This window comes from Zootoca vivipara, chromosome 5, assembly GCF_965207765.1.
Source record: "Zootoca vivipara chromosome 5, rZooViv2.hap1.1, whole genome shotgun sequence".
NCBI lineage: Eukaryota > Metazoa > Chordata > Lepidosauria > Squamata > Lacertidae > Zootoca > Zootoca vivipara.
In genome coordinates this window covers 82,607,918-82,621,435 of record NC_142588.1, presented here as the reverse complement: position 1 = coordinate 82,621,435, position 13,518 = coordinate 82,607,918, and the positions used below count along the sequence as shown (strand labels likewise).

The following is a 13,518-nucleotide window of genomic DNA, read 5'->3' as shown; positions in this document are numbered from 1 at the left end:
GGCCCGGCCTGGGATTTTACCGCATGGGTCTCCTGGAAGGAGAAAGCCAATAATCCGTTGCCTCAGCAGAGTCGCTGCCGCTCTCGTGTTGTGAGGGTGGCTGATACTGTTGGGCAGTAGGCCTCTCCGCGAATCAATCACCTAGCATTTTCCTCGTGAAACTATTTACACTTGGCTTCCCTTGCCAATTCGACTATTTATTTATAAAACTAACTGTAGCATTGTGAGGTGCCTTGTACTGCCCTTTTGAGGGTGCAAGGCATATCACAATTTCACGAAACAACACAATTAACGAATTTAAATGATAAAGTTCTCTATCTCCAGGTCTCCAGCTGTTGTTGGACTACAACTCCCATTGTCCCTGACCGCTGGTCCTGCTAGCTAGAGATGATGGGAATTGCAGCCCAACAACAGTTGGGGACCCAAGTTTGAGAAACACGGGTAGAAGAAGAAACCAATTGCAGCCGAATGTTTCACTGCAAAGTTGTTGTTCGTGTAAGCCGCCTTAGGAATGTTGCAGTCTTTAAAGGCAACATGGAAATGCTTTGTTATAATAATAAAAACAGGGTTTATTTCTGATCGAAGAAAGGGAGGAAAGGCTAGAATTGAAATGCAAACATACACGGATATAAGCATATATTTAACATATGATATCCATACTCTGCAAAGAAAGAAAGGTACCACTGTTAAAATAAGAACACTGTTCTGTCCAGCTGTTTCCTTTTTCACTGCACTGTTTGCATACTTCTCTTCAATATGAGGAAGGTCTCATTACATCAGAAAATACCCTTGTGCTTCAAAATGCAATGGGTTGTCTGCAATGCTGCAGATGTTCCATTTACACAATGGGATTTTCTCTTCTTCTCTCCCACCCCCTCCAAAATCTGCTCTGGGGGTCCCCCAAACCTCTAGGGCAGATTTGAGGGGGGTGTTCAGGGAAGAGGTGTGGAGGGAGAAGTTCCATTGCACAAGGGGCAGTCTACAAAGGTAACAACAATGTTGGGGGGGAAATCCAATATTTCTGCCTTAAATGTGAATCACAAAATTTACAATGGTAATGGGCAGTGGTAATTACCTGATAACTCGGTTGGGATTCCTCTTCCCAGTTTCCCAGGTTTGGGGGCAAGTAATTTGAATTGTAACAAGATTTGGCATTTCCTTCTCAGAACAGGAATATGGCTCTCATTTGCAGCTTCCCTCAAATTATAAGGGCTCATCCTGTCAAAGGTTGATAGTTATGTTGTTTCGTTCCATGTGGAATGAGGCTAAACTACATTTTTTTTTCCATACCCAGCACCTTATTTAGCATCAAAGTGTCAGCTCTGAGGTGTATTATTCGTCGCTTGTGTGTTCAGCCACAAAGTAAATCTGCTTCAGGCTAGGAAGAAAAAATCTAGTCTGAAAGAACAATAGTCTCTAAATCCTTAAGTGTCCTCCTGCGTATTTGCCATTATATAGAAGATGAAAAGGAACCTGAAGGCTTCAGGCCCAGCTAGACGATACATGAAATGTGTGGCTGCATTTCTCATATATATATATATCTGTATATGAAAGAAAAAGGCAGCTGGAGGGGGTGTTAAACCCTTACCTTCTGCACTGTGTTCCTAATTAAAATGGCCCTCTCCATTGAAGTTGTTTCCCCAGGCTGGTAGGGCAACTCCCATTAGCACCAGTGGGCACTTCCTTCATTCTGAACAAAGCAGCTGTGTATGGTGGGTGGGTGTGATCCTAGTTGTCGCCCCTTTGGACGGGAGGTTGCCTGCTCTTGCTGGGGTTGCACTGCCTCTGAAGGAGCAGGTACACAGCTTGGAGGTACTTCTGGCCTCAGTGGCATAGAATGCCTTCCATCTGCTTTGGCAGGTGACCCGGCTGGGCCCCCAAATTGCACAGGGATACCCTAAATACCGTCGTCCATGCTCAGGCAACCTCTGGGTTAGATTACTACAATGTGTTATGCGTAGGACTTCCTCTGAAGACGGTTCGAAAACTTCAGAATTCGGCAGCCAGGTTGCTCACTAGGGCATATCGCACTGATCCTGGCTCAGATGCGCTGCTTCTGTATCACCTTCCCAAGTGACAGAGGGAATCCAGTGGAGGCGTGAAGCAGATTGTATGGTAAAATAGCAGAGTGACTCATAGCAGAATGAATGGCAATGTACTGTGTTGGCATGCACACCTATGGGCAATGATAATGCTATTGCTTCCTGAACTTTTAGTGAGTTTCTAGTGGGAATGGAGCTATTAGAAGCACTCACTGAGTACACCAGGGCTGGTGGAGTGGGAGTTTGTGGCTGAATCCTTCCACCATTGCATAACTGGGACAGCTAAGTGATTCCTTTATTTCTTCTTTCCTAGGGTCGCCATGTCAAAACAGGACAGCTTGCAGCTATTAAAGTCATGGATGTCACCGGGGTAATGTATTATTCTTTTCTTGACGTTATGATCATGTAATCTACTGAACTATGCAGCTCTGTCAAATATTGAAACATCAATTTTGCTGTCCATTGGTTTGCATAGCAAGAGAACTCCCATGGACTTGGATGGGAATGGAAGTGGACCCTTAAAAAGCAATGATTGGCACCCTCAGTCTGTAGCAGGCTCACCGTCATGGAAGAACCTATAGTTGACCTTCAAGTGGCTCATTGTGAAGCCAGCTTGGATAGGAAGCTGCCTTATTCTGTGTCAGACACTTTGCCCATCTAGCTCAGTTTTGTTGGCACTGACTTGGCAGCACCTTTCCAGTTTTTCAGGCAGGGGAGAATCTCAGGCCTACCTGGAGATGCTGGGGAATGAATCTGGGACCTTCTGCATGCAAAGCAGATGCTCTTCTTATGAGCTATGGTCCTTCTGCGCCCAGTTTGATGAGCAAGCAGGACGTCGACAAGGATGCGCTGACACTGCCACTTGCTTGGCCACCCTCGTTTTCCAGCATCAATCAACTACTGTATGCCTGCTTTGATTGGCTGTCGCTGTCCCATTAGTCTAGCTGATAGGTATGAGTGACTGTCCTAAGCTGGCAGGCTTGTTTTGTCTTTGCTCTGCCCCTTCCCCAGATGCTTTCGAGGGATAATTCTGCAGAATCTGTTCGAATGCATAGCTTGACAAATTAAATGAATCTCTTCTATTCCTTCACCCCTCCCCTGGTACTAGTCCTCAGGGTGTCACCTTACTAAATGGCATTCTTCCACCCAGGATTGAGCTGGAACTCACTGGATCAAGAAACACCGCTCAGAATGAGATTTTTTTTACCAATAGCAATAGAAATATGTATGCCGCAACTTGGTGCATGGAAGCCTTTGATATTCTGAGCCCTGGATTGTTTCACCTTGCAAGAACCCAGAGCTGGGTGCATTTAGCTGTTGTGTGGCTAGAAGATGCATTGCAGAAAATGCATGAATATGGTCACTGAGGAATTTGCATGACAAAAAAGGAACAGGGATTTTCAAGGTATTAAGCTTGTTATTCCTTTAATAGGAGGAAAATAAACTATGCGCTTGCCAAAAGGCCACAGGGGAAGAAAGTGTAGAATCGCTAAAGCTTTCGGAAGCATAAGCACTTCAGGGTTTACTTAATAAGAGTCTTAATTCACGAAAAATCACACACCATGTTTTTAAGCCTCATTCTCAAATTTTGTGCCTGAAAATGCAGCGTGAGATTTCAGGGAGAGCTTGTATTAAAAAGAACAAAAATATAGGATTTAAGCCAATCTCCTTCTGCCCCCCCCCCAAACTTTCTCTCACACATGCTGCTGCTTCAGCAGCACATCCATCCACTCCTCTGTCACTTACCGGTACACACTCACACTCCCTTCTCTGAACTTTGAGGAATCTTCTGGCTCACACTTGCTTCATCTTCTGATCTTCTGGCAGCCATTTTTCTTTTGGCTCATAATAATAATAATTTATTATTTATACCCCGCCCATCTGGCTCAGAGAGATAAGTCTCAATTTGCTGACTACAGTCGCACCTTGGAAGTCAAACAGAATCCGTTCCGAAAGTCAAACCAAAGCAGCTCCTGCAGCCAATTGGAAGCCCTTTTGGACGTTCGGCTTCCGAAAACAGTTTGCAAACCAGAACAGTCATTTCTGGGTTTGCAGCATCCGGGAGCCAAAACGTCCGAGAACTAACCTGTTTGGAAATCAAGGTACCACCGTATACAGGTGCCCATATCTGGCTCCTGGTTCAACAATACATTGGAATGGGAGCTTTAAGCCTGACAGCTTCTGGAATAAACAGCAGATTTTCATCTGTATGGGTGTAACCGCATGTCACTTCACTCCAAATCTTCAGATGACATCAACCAGTGGTTCCAAGTGGATGTCAAAATGGTGCCCACTTCCCTCAAGTCGCATCCCAGCCAGCCAGGTTGGAAGGATGTCATAGTCAATAATACTGTGAATACTCTTTAAGAAATGTCCAAGAGTCTACAAATATAATGATTGGAAAGGGCCTGCCATTTACTGGGAAGCAGGGCTAGCCTCAGTTTGAGGGGTGTCCTTGGAGAAAGGCACCCTTTGATCAAAGGAACAGGTTGCTGAGAGAATTGCGGATTTCCTGATTGCCTATTTCCTACCAGACAAGGTTCAAACTTCTTCTGTTAATTCACAAAGCCCTAAACTCCTTAGGCCCAAAGTACTTTAAGGACTGCCTCATTACTTATGTTCCACCTTGATCACTGAGATTTTTGGATGGGGCTCTTTTCATGCCCCCCCCCGGGGGGGGTTCAGTTGGCTTTCAGGAAGGACTGAGCCGTTAGTCTGGCACACCCTGACCTGGGAAACCTTTTGCCAATAGAAATTGGAGCATGAATCATCGCAGCTTTCTTCTAGCTGTCTTCTAAAAACTAAGGCCTTTGGAATTCAATTTTTTTTTAACCAACAAGTATTTATTGACATGTTGTTGATGTTCTCACAGAATTGAGAAAATACATATTGTAGTGTTAACGTTTTTGTGTTACGAGCCACCTTGCTATATTTTCTACGAAGGTTTGTAAATATCTGAATAAAATACGGTCATACCTTGGCTTTCGAACAGCTTAGTTCTCGAACGTTTCGACTTCTGAGCGCCGCAAACCTTAAAGTGAGCGTTCCAGTTTGCGAACGTTTTTTGGAAGCTGAATGTCCAACGTGGCTTCCGCAGCTTCCAATAGAGTGTAGAAAGCTCCTGCAGCCAATTGGAAGCTGCGCCTTGGTTTTTGAATGTTTTTGGAACGTTTATGTACTGAGATCGTGAATGAGTATTTTTCAATATAAGAAAGGAAGAAGGGTTTGGGGGGGGTGAAGATAAAAATGAACTAATTATGATTAAGATGAAGAGAAATAATGCCTGGAAATAAGCCTGTTGTTGATTTGGTGACACTGATTATATTTCTTTTTTATCCAGGATGAAGAGGAAGAGATTAAGCAAGAAATTAACATGCTAAAGAAATATTCGCATCACCGAAATATTGCTACTTACTATGGTGCTTTCATTAAGAAGAACCCCCCAGGAATGGATGATCAGCTTTGGGTATGCAATGTTTTCTTCCTCCTCCTCTTCTTTTTACAAACGGTGTTTATTTTCTTTGGCTTATCTGCATGGGATATTCAAAATCCCTGTGACATTTCACAGAAAACCGTGAAGGATTTATTGTTTCCTTGCCTCTGGAACCTGTGCGCTGGCTTTTTAAGGGCTGTGTTTCTCAGATGCTGTAGTTCACCTGCATATTGCTGTAAAAAAACAACACTTCCGTTTCTTCTAGCATAGCTTAAGGTTTGAAGTAGACACTGTTTCCATAAAAAATATTACACATTAAGAATGTGACAAAACAAGAACCTGCTGGATCAGACCAAAGACCTATCTAGTACTACAACATCCTATTCTCACAGTAGCCAACCAGATGTCTATACGAAACCTGCAAGCAGAACTTGTGTTTAAAAAGTGCTGTGTTAAATTGTGGTCCCCAGCAACTGGTATTCAGAGGCATAGTGCGTCAGATTCTGGAGTTAATTGAATTTGCTGAAAAGCCATTTAAAGCCCTCCCTGTTGGTTGCCATGCCTGCATCCTCTTACAGCAAATACCATAGTTTGATTATGCACCGTGAGATGAACTACAGTGGAACCTCGGTTTATGAACACCTCGGTTTATGAATTTTCGGTTTATGAACGCCGCGGACCCATCTGGAATGGATTAATTCACTTTCCATTACTTTTAATGGGAAAGTTCGCTTCAGTTTATGAACGCTTCAGTTTATGAACAGACTTCCGGAACCAATTACACCCATGTTTCAGTTTATGAACGCTTCAGTTTAAGTACTTCGCGGACACGTCTGGAACGGATTAATCCACTTTCCATTACTTTCAATGGAAAAGTTCGCTTCAGTTTATGAACGGTTACTCCGCGGACCGTCTGGAACGGATTAATCCACTTTCCATTACTTTCAATGGGAAAGTTTGCTTCAGTTTATGAACGCTTCAGTTTATGAACAGACTTCCGGAACCAATTGTGTTCATAAACCGAGGTACCACTGTACTTCCTTTTGTCCTGAATCTATCAGCATTCAGCTTCATTGGATGCCCCCAAATTATTGTATTATTTGAGTGGTGGTGTGAATTCTCCCAATTCTCTTTATCCAAACCATAGACAATTTTACACACTGGTTCTCACACGCCTCCCTTACTCACCCTTTCCCTAAACTTAAAAGTCGCAAAACATAGAATCATAGAGTTGGAAGGAACCCTGAGGATCATGTAGTCCAACCCTCTGCGATGCAGGAATATGCAGCTGACCCTTACAGGGGATCAAACCTGCAACCGTGCTGTTATCAGCACCACGCTCTAACCAACTGAGCTAGATTGTAACCTCTCTTTGTTGGGGAGTTGCTCTAGCCCCATTCGGCTGCCGTTTTCTGAACCCTTCTCCAGCTCTACAATATCCATCTTTGAGGTTCAGCAACTGTAGTTATATATAGTAAAGGTAAAAGGTAAAGGGACCCCTGACCATTAGGTCCAGTCGTGACCGACTCTGGGGTTGCGCGCTCATCTCGCATTATTGGCCGAGGGAGCCGGCGTATAGCTTCCAGGTCATGTGGCCAGCATGACAAAGCCGCTTCTGGCAAACCAGAGCAGCACATGGAAACGCCGTTTACCTTCCCGCTGTAGCGGTTCCTATTTATCTACTTGCATTTTGACGTGCTTTCGAACTGCTAGGTTGGCAGGAGCTGGGACCAAGCAACAGGAGCTCACCCCGTCGCAGGGATTCGAACTGCCGACCTTCTGATCAGCAAGCCCTAGGCTCAGTGGTTTAACCACAGCGCCACCTGGGTCCCTAGTTATATATAGTATTCCATGATAAATAAAAGCTGTAGGGTGTTAAATGCTATAGGGAACAGGTTTGCCACCTGTGTCATGTCTGCCCTGTGCCCCCTTACACTCCATAATCTCTAGCACGATTTGTCACCTGTGTTGACATCGGTGTGAACCCTGGGTTCAGTGTTAACAGTGGTAGCCTGACGCAGGTTTTGCAGACGTGGGGCCCATGTGCAAATCAAATGACACAGTCAGAAGGCATCCTTTGGGCCCACAGTTGAAAGCAGCACTGTGTATTTTGACCCACGTGATTCACTAAACCACTACGTTTTTTGTTGCCTGATTGAATTAGAACTCGTGAGAATTCTGGCCTTCCTGCTCTGGAGAGGAAAATGCTTGTTTATTTCCCCCTCTTGTCTTTGTCGGAATAAAACTCTTTGCCGATAACGCCCGAGCTATTCTCTTTATCAACACTCGGATGAAGTGGTACAAGAAATAATAATAGTGAAAAGCCAGAGTTCTTTCAGTACAGATTAGGATCTCTTCGAAAGAGCAGGTTTCTGACACATTTTATTGCCACCATCCTTGAAGTGCATCTTTCTATTTTCGCTGCACACATTTCATAATATTTGTAATTTTCATGAAAATGTTCTGTAATTGCTTTTAGCTTGCCATAAGCTGCCCTGAGCAGGTACAGGCGTTCTGAATAAACAACATTAAAGTGCAAGACAACACAACTCCTTGTCAGGCTCCAGGGATAGAGACCCAGTGGGTGTAGTTTGCTGTCCAAGCCAACCGCCATAACAAGTTCCATAATAGAGTTGGTACTCTTTGACAGTGAGGTCTTCACGGTTATAGAGCCTATGTGCAGTCGGGCATAGCCAGGGTGTTACGTGCAAAATCCAAAAGAGGGATGTAACATCAGTGCATGGAACATCTCACTTTATTGTTCTTAGAAAACACTGCTTTCATTTTCTTTTAAGAGAGAAACTGAGGATTAAAAATAAATTACACCTTGGTTAAAATTTAGTAAGATCGCCAGGAGACAGGCAAAATTGCTACAAGAAGAAGAAGAAGAAGAGGAGGAGGAGGAGGAGGAGGAGGAGGAGGAGGAGGAGGAGGAGGAGGAGGAGGAGGAGTTTGGATTTGATATCCTGCTTTATCACTACCCTAAGGAGTCTCAAAGCGGCTAACATTCTCCTTTCCCTTCCTCTCCCACAACAAACACTCTGTGAGATGAGTGGGGCTGAGAGACTTCAAAGAAGTGTGACTAGCCCAAGGTCACCCAGCAGCTGCATGTGGAGGAGCAGAGACGCGAACCCGGTTCCCCAGATTACGAGTCTACCACTCTTAACCACTACACCACACTGGCTCTACAAGGGTTGGATTCGTCTCACGGATCCCTGGCCTGTTGTGTGAACATAAGAATCAAGAGAACAGGGTTGTCGGGATCCATTTTAAGGCCTAGCCAGGCCCATGCAGAGCTTGTCTGAAGACCCTGGTCGGCTGGGAGGCACAGGGTTTCTTGGCAGGACAGTGTAAATCCAGCAGGCTGTGATGGGGCTCCCTGGCCTGCTTAGACCTCCAAGGCCTAGGGCAAGTGTACTCAGCTGCCCCCTACCTCTGCACGGGCCAGGGTAGCTAAACTATGGTCATCCAGAGGTTATTTGGAGTACAGTGCCCATCGCCACTGACCATTGGCCATGCAGGCTGGGACTGATGGGAGTTGGAGTCCAGCAATGCCTTCAGGGCCACCTCTGACTAACCACTAATGGCCTCTGAACACTCTCAAGCATGGAGATCAGAACAATAGGGGGACTCTCTGTTCCCCTACCACAGACCTGCCTCCCTTCTTCTTTACCCCTGCCTTGCCTCACTTCAACTCTGCCTTGCCTTGCTTTATCTCACCTTCCATCTCTCTATATTGCCTTGCTTGAATAAATCCCACCAGCAGCCGTGGGAGATGCTAACTTTGGCAGAGGGGAAGCACCATCCTTTTTATAATATTTCACAGAACCTGGAAGAGGTGAAAACTGTAGAATTTGGGCAGTTTATTCAGAGCCTGGAATGTAAAAAAAAAAAGTATAGATGGATGTGTGTATCATTGTACATTTATTAGTGCATTAATTAGAGTCATTCACTCAGGTATTCTTACACTGTATCACATCTCGAGAGCACAGAGCGCATTGTGGACATGAAATAAAAATTCTCTCTCAAATACTCTTAAAGTAGACTGCCCTGCAAATATAAATCCCTCCACTCTTTAACATCCAATTAGCTGTACAGTGTCCAACGACCACATGCTCAGTTTATTAAATCCGACTAAATAGCTCACCTGATTGTTCTCCTTCCACCCCTTTGGCTTTTGTCTTATTGGAAAGGGTGGTTGGGAGGGTCCCCTATCCTCATTTTTAGTGATCTTCATCCCACCCAATTACTCTCCTTTGTCTCCTACCTGGACTTGCCTTGTAGGATTTAATGAGATCATAAGCACCAGGCATCTAACATTCCAGGGCCTAAGTAATAGCTTTGTGGGAACAATGGGGGAAATTAATGCTAAGGGTTACCAAACAGAGTAAGGGGTACAAAATTAAAAATCCATTCCATTCGCATTGGTATTCCGGAGCCTCTTCTAGAAATGTTATTGCAAGCTGTGGAGCCCTTCTTTAATTTCAATATGTTAACACAAAAGCATACATCCGCAAGGTAATATAGGTGCCATTCTGCTTTATGTTTGTCATCTGTCCTTGCTGTCTAGGGTGGATTGAAGTGATTAACTGAAAGGCACCGCCATGCATGTACAATGGCAATGGCTTTTTTCACTGCTCGTCTGCTGTTTGCAGAGTTGCAGTGTTTAGGCAGACAGAGCTCCAGGCTGGTGAAAGCTGGGGGCAGAATGCTGGTGACAGAGCTGCTCCCCAGAGGGGATGAGGCTCATGCCTTCCTGTCTAAGGATGGATTGCTTCCATGGCAACCCTCAGAGTTTAGATTTAGAATGGTTGGTAGATTCATAATGAGAGCTGAGAGGGAAGAAATGCATATGCAGAGTATGCAACGTAGATATATTCTTGGTAGGGTGGGGTGGATTTGCCAGGATTCCTGCCCTTCTTCCACCATGGAACTGAGATTACCATGGCTAGTAATTTCCCCAAACCATGTGGTTGATAAGAGAGTATGTTATGCAATCTGCCAGAAGCTAAAATGGCACCAGTCTCTGCATTATTATTTTTCAACATCCAGTGGCCAAATCTGAAGCTAACTGATCAGCAAGCTCTCATACGACCCTGGGCCCTTGTTTCACCCTACTTGTGATGGCTCCTCCTAATCGGGAGCCAGTAAAGTATCCCAGGCTGTTGGTTGCCAGTCAACTGCTGCCACTGAGGACCTCCGAAGGCAAGAGAGTGGGGCCTATCTGCTGGAACTTGCTCACTCCACAATGACCAAGTGGACTTGGGCTGGACAGACCTTTAAATACAGGACTTTGTTCTGTAAAGTGGGACACATGGCTACCTTGCACCTTTCGGTAGGAAGCACTAGTAGAGGCCTGCAGATGGTAAACAGTATTGGGCTGTTTTGTTTTCCTCAGCAGCACAGCTCTGGAGGGTATGGGGAACAGCCTTCTTTACCTTTGCAAAGTCTTACCTCCCTCTCAGCCATGAGTGCAAGAAAGTACAACTGTTCCAAAGGTAGGGAACATTGAAGTGATTGTGTCTTTACGAATAGTCTGCAGTCTCTTTGCGTAGAGGCAAAGAGGTGCTGTTGTTGTTTAAGTCAGGCACCCATTTTGGTTTGGGCAAATCTGTGTTTTAATGTAGTCAGGAACACTTTGTCACATTTGCCATTATTATTGGCACCTCTTTCATTTAATACATTCACAACACGGCTAATTGGAAATGCCTCTTCTTTTTTAGCAACAAGTGCTTACAGTAGTGTCCTATTGAGATGGCAGCCTCTTTGAATCAATATTCCACCATCTGTGTCAATGACAAAACCTTCTAGGGCTGGATATTTAATAATAATAGTTCAGAAAATTCACGGTTCAACAGAATATTTTTGTGGATCCCCCCCCCCCCTAGCTTTTGACAGCTATGTTTTTTAAACCTTGAGTGTGCATTGTATTATGGTAGCGATTTTTGTGGCTTGATTATTGATGTTTTACTGCTATTATTTTCGTTGTGTTCTGTGATTTGCCATGATCATATTTATTCTTTATGTAAACTGTTTTGAGGTGATGGGGACATAAGCAGATATCATAGTGAAAATAATAATCCCCTTCTGTATGTTCTGGATCTTTACACCAAAAAACAGAGTGTTGTGAAACCCTTGTAGGTTTAGCTGACTACTTTTAATTTCTGGGATGCCTCTGTTATATATTTAGAAGCTTCCAATACACCCAGCCAACAGGTTGCTTCATGTGCATATTGTTAAAAATGTAACAATTTTTAACAAGAGAAATCAAGGGCAGGCGGTTATGGAGGCGTGAGAGAAGTGAGCCAGCACTACCATTGAGACAATCCTTCAGATTAATGGATGAACTGGATCTTGCTAATATTGTTTGGTCCTGTCTCTTTAACATTTCATGATCACAATGTGTCATGGAATGTGATCTTCATTTTTCATCAGTTTTTAATTATGAACCGTACATAAAGAGCCATGCTCTCCGTCTGTTTTGGCCAGAAGTAAGAAGACACAAATGGACGCAGGTGGCGCTGTGGGTTAAACCACAGAGTCTAGGGTTTGCCGATCAGAAGGTCAGAGGTTCTAATCCCTGTGACGGGGTGAGCTCCTGTTGTTCGGTCCCAGCTCCTGCCAACCTAGCAGTTCGAAAGCACATCAGAGTGCAAGTAGATAAATAGGTACCGCTACAGTGGGAAGGTAAACGGCGTTTCCGTGTGCTGCTCTGGTTCGCCAGAAGCGGCTTTGTTATGCTGGCCACATGACCTGGAAGCTGTACGCTGGCTCCCTCGGCCAATAACGCAAGATGAGCGCCGCAACCCCAGAGTCTGTCACGACTGGACCTAATGGTCAGGGGTCCCTTTAAGATGACAAATGGCTTTTACAGAGAAGTGGTCTGTATTTTACATTCTTTCCATGCTGGGGTGCTCCAGACAGATAAGCTTGCGTATTGTTACATGTGGGCACACACAAAATCTTGAGTTTGTTTGTTTGTTTTCTTTTAAAGTTTTCATCACCTGGTGTTGCAGGCTGTTGCGGTTTGTTGGCTCAATAAAACAGATTTCCAGTGGTTTACATAAGGCAAGTTCATAATCACGTGGCAATTTTGCATTGCCTTGAAAGCCGCATGAGCCATTTCTCAGGGGCTTTGAGTGAGGGCAGCTATTCCTGCATGTGGTTCAGCGTTTGCCTGAACTTGCCCATACTTTAGAAAAATCTTTGGGGGATCATTTGAGCTACACATACCAAGTTGTGATTTGTAAGTGCAGTCCATTTGTGACTAATATGGCATCGTTTTCCATGCTTGTTACCACATTAATTTCCATCACGTTGTAGCATATCAATAGAACTGCAACAGAATGCTGGATGGTTGACTTCTCCTGTTCCATATCCTCTGCCATGATACAGGCGTTGACCATTTTGCATAGGAGTTCCATTCTTGGCCCCTCACAGTCGGTGGAGCGTGCATAGGCCTGCCCCGTTCTGCCCTTTTCCAGGTCCAAAAGGACCTGGGTGTCGGTGGTTGTGTGTCAATTGGTTGCTTACAGAAAGGTCGCTGCCTGTACTTCTTTCCCCTGTTTATCAGTCAGCCACCCAAGAGTCAGCCAGAATTTCATGGCTGTTGTTGTTTAGTCGTTTAGTCGTGTCCGACTCTTTGTGACCCCATGGACCATAGCACGCCAGGCACTCCTGTCTTCCACTGCCTCCCGCAGTTTGGTCAAACTCATGTTCGTAGCTTCGAGAACACTGTCCGACCATCTCGTCCTCTGTCGTCCCCTTCTCCTAGTGCCCTCAATCTTTCCCAACATCAAGGTCTTTTCCAAGGATTCTTCTCTTCTCATGAGGTGGCCAAAGTATTGGAGTCTCAGCTTCACGATCTGTCCTTCCAATGAGCACTCAGGGCTGATTTCCTTAAGAATGGATAGGTTTGATCTTCTTGCAGTCCATGGGACTCTCAAGAGTCTCCTCCAGCACCATAATTCAAAAGCATCAATTCTTCGGCGATCAGCCTTCTTTATGGTCCAGCTCTCACTTCCATACATCACTACTGGGAAA

At 44.7% G+C, this 13,518-nt stretch overlaps 1 protein-coding gene across 6 annotated transcripts in view; it reads left to right on the top strand.

Moving 5' to 3' along the window:
* Positions 1 to 13,518, top strand: part of TNIK (TRAF2 and NCK interacting kinase) — a 278,512-nt gene that overhangs the window by 148,249 nt on the left and 116,745 nt on the right. For all 6 annotated transcript variants that reach the window (XM_088669855.1, XM_035132805.3, XM_035132806.3 and 3 more), the window contains exons 3-4: positions 2,356 to 2,412; positions 5,383 to 5,508. In XM_088669855.1, the coding sequence (XP_088525981.1) occupies positions 2,356 to 2,412; positions 5,383 to 5,508 (183 nt within the window). The remainder of the gene's footprint in view (positions 1 to 2,355; positions 2,413 to 5,382; positions 5,509 to 13,518) is intronic.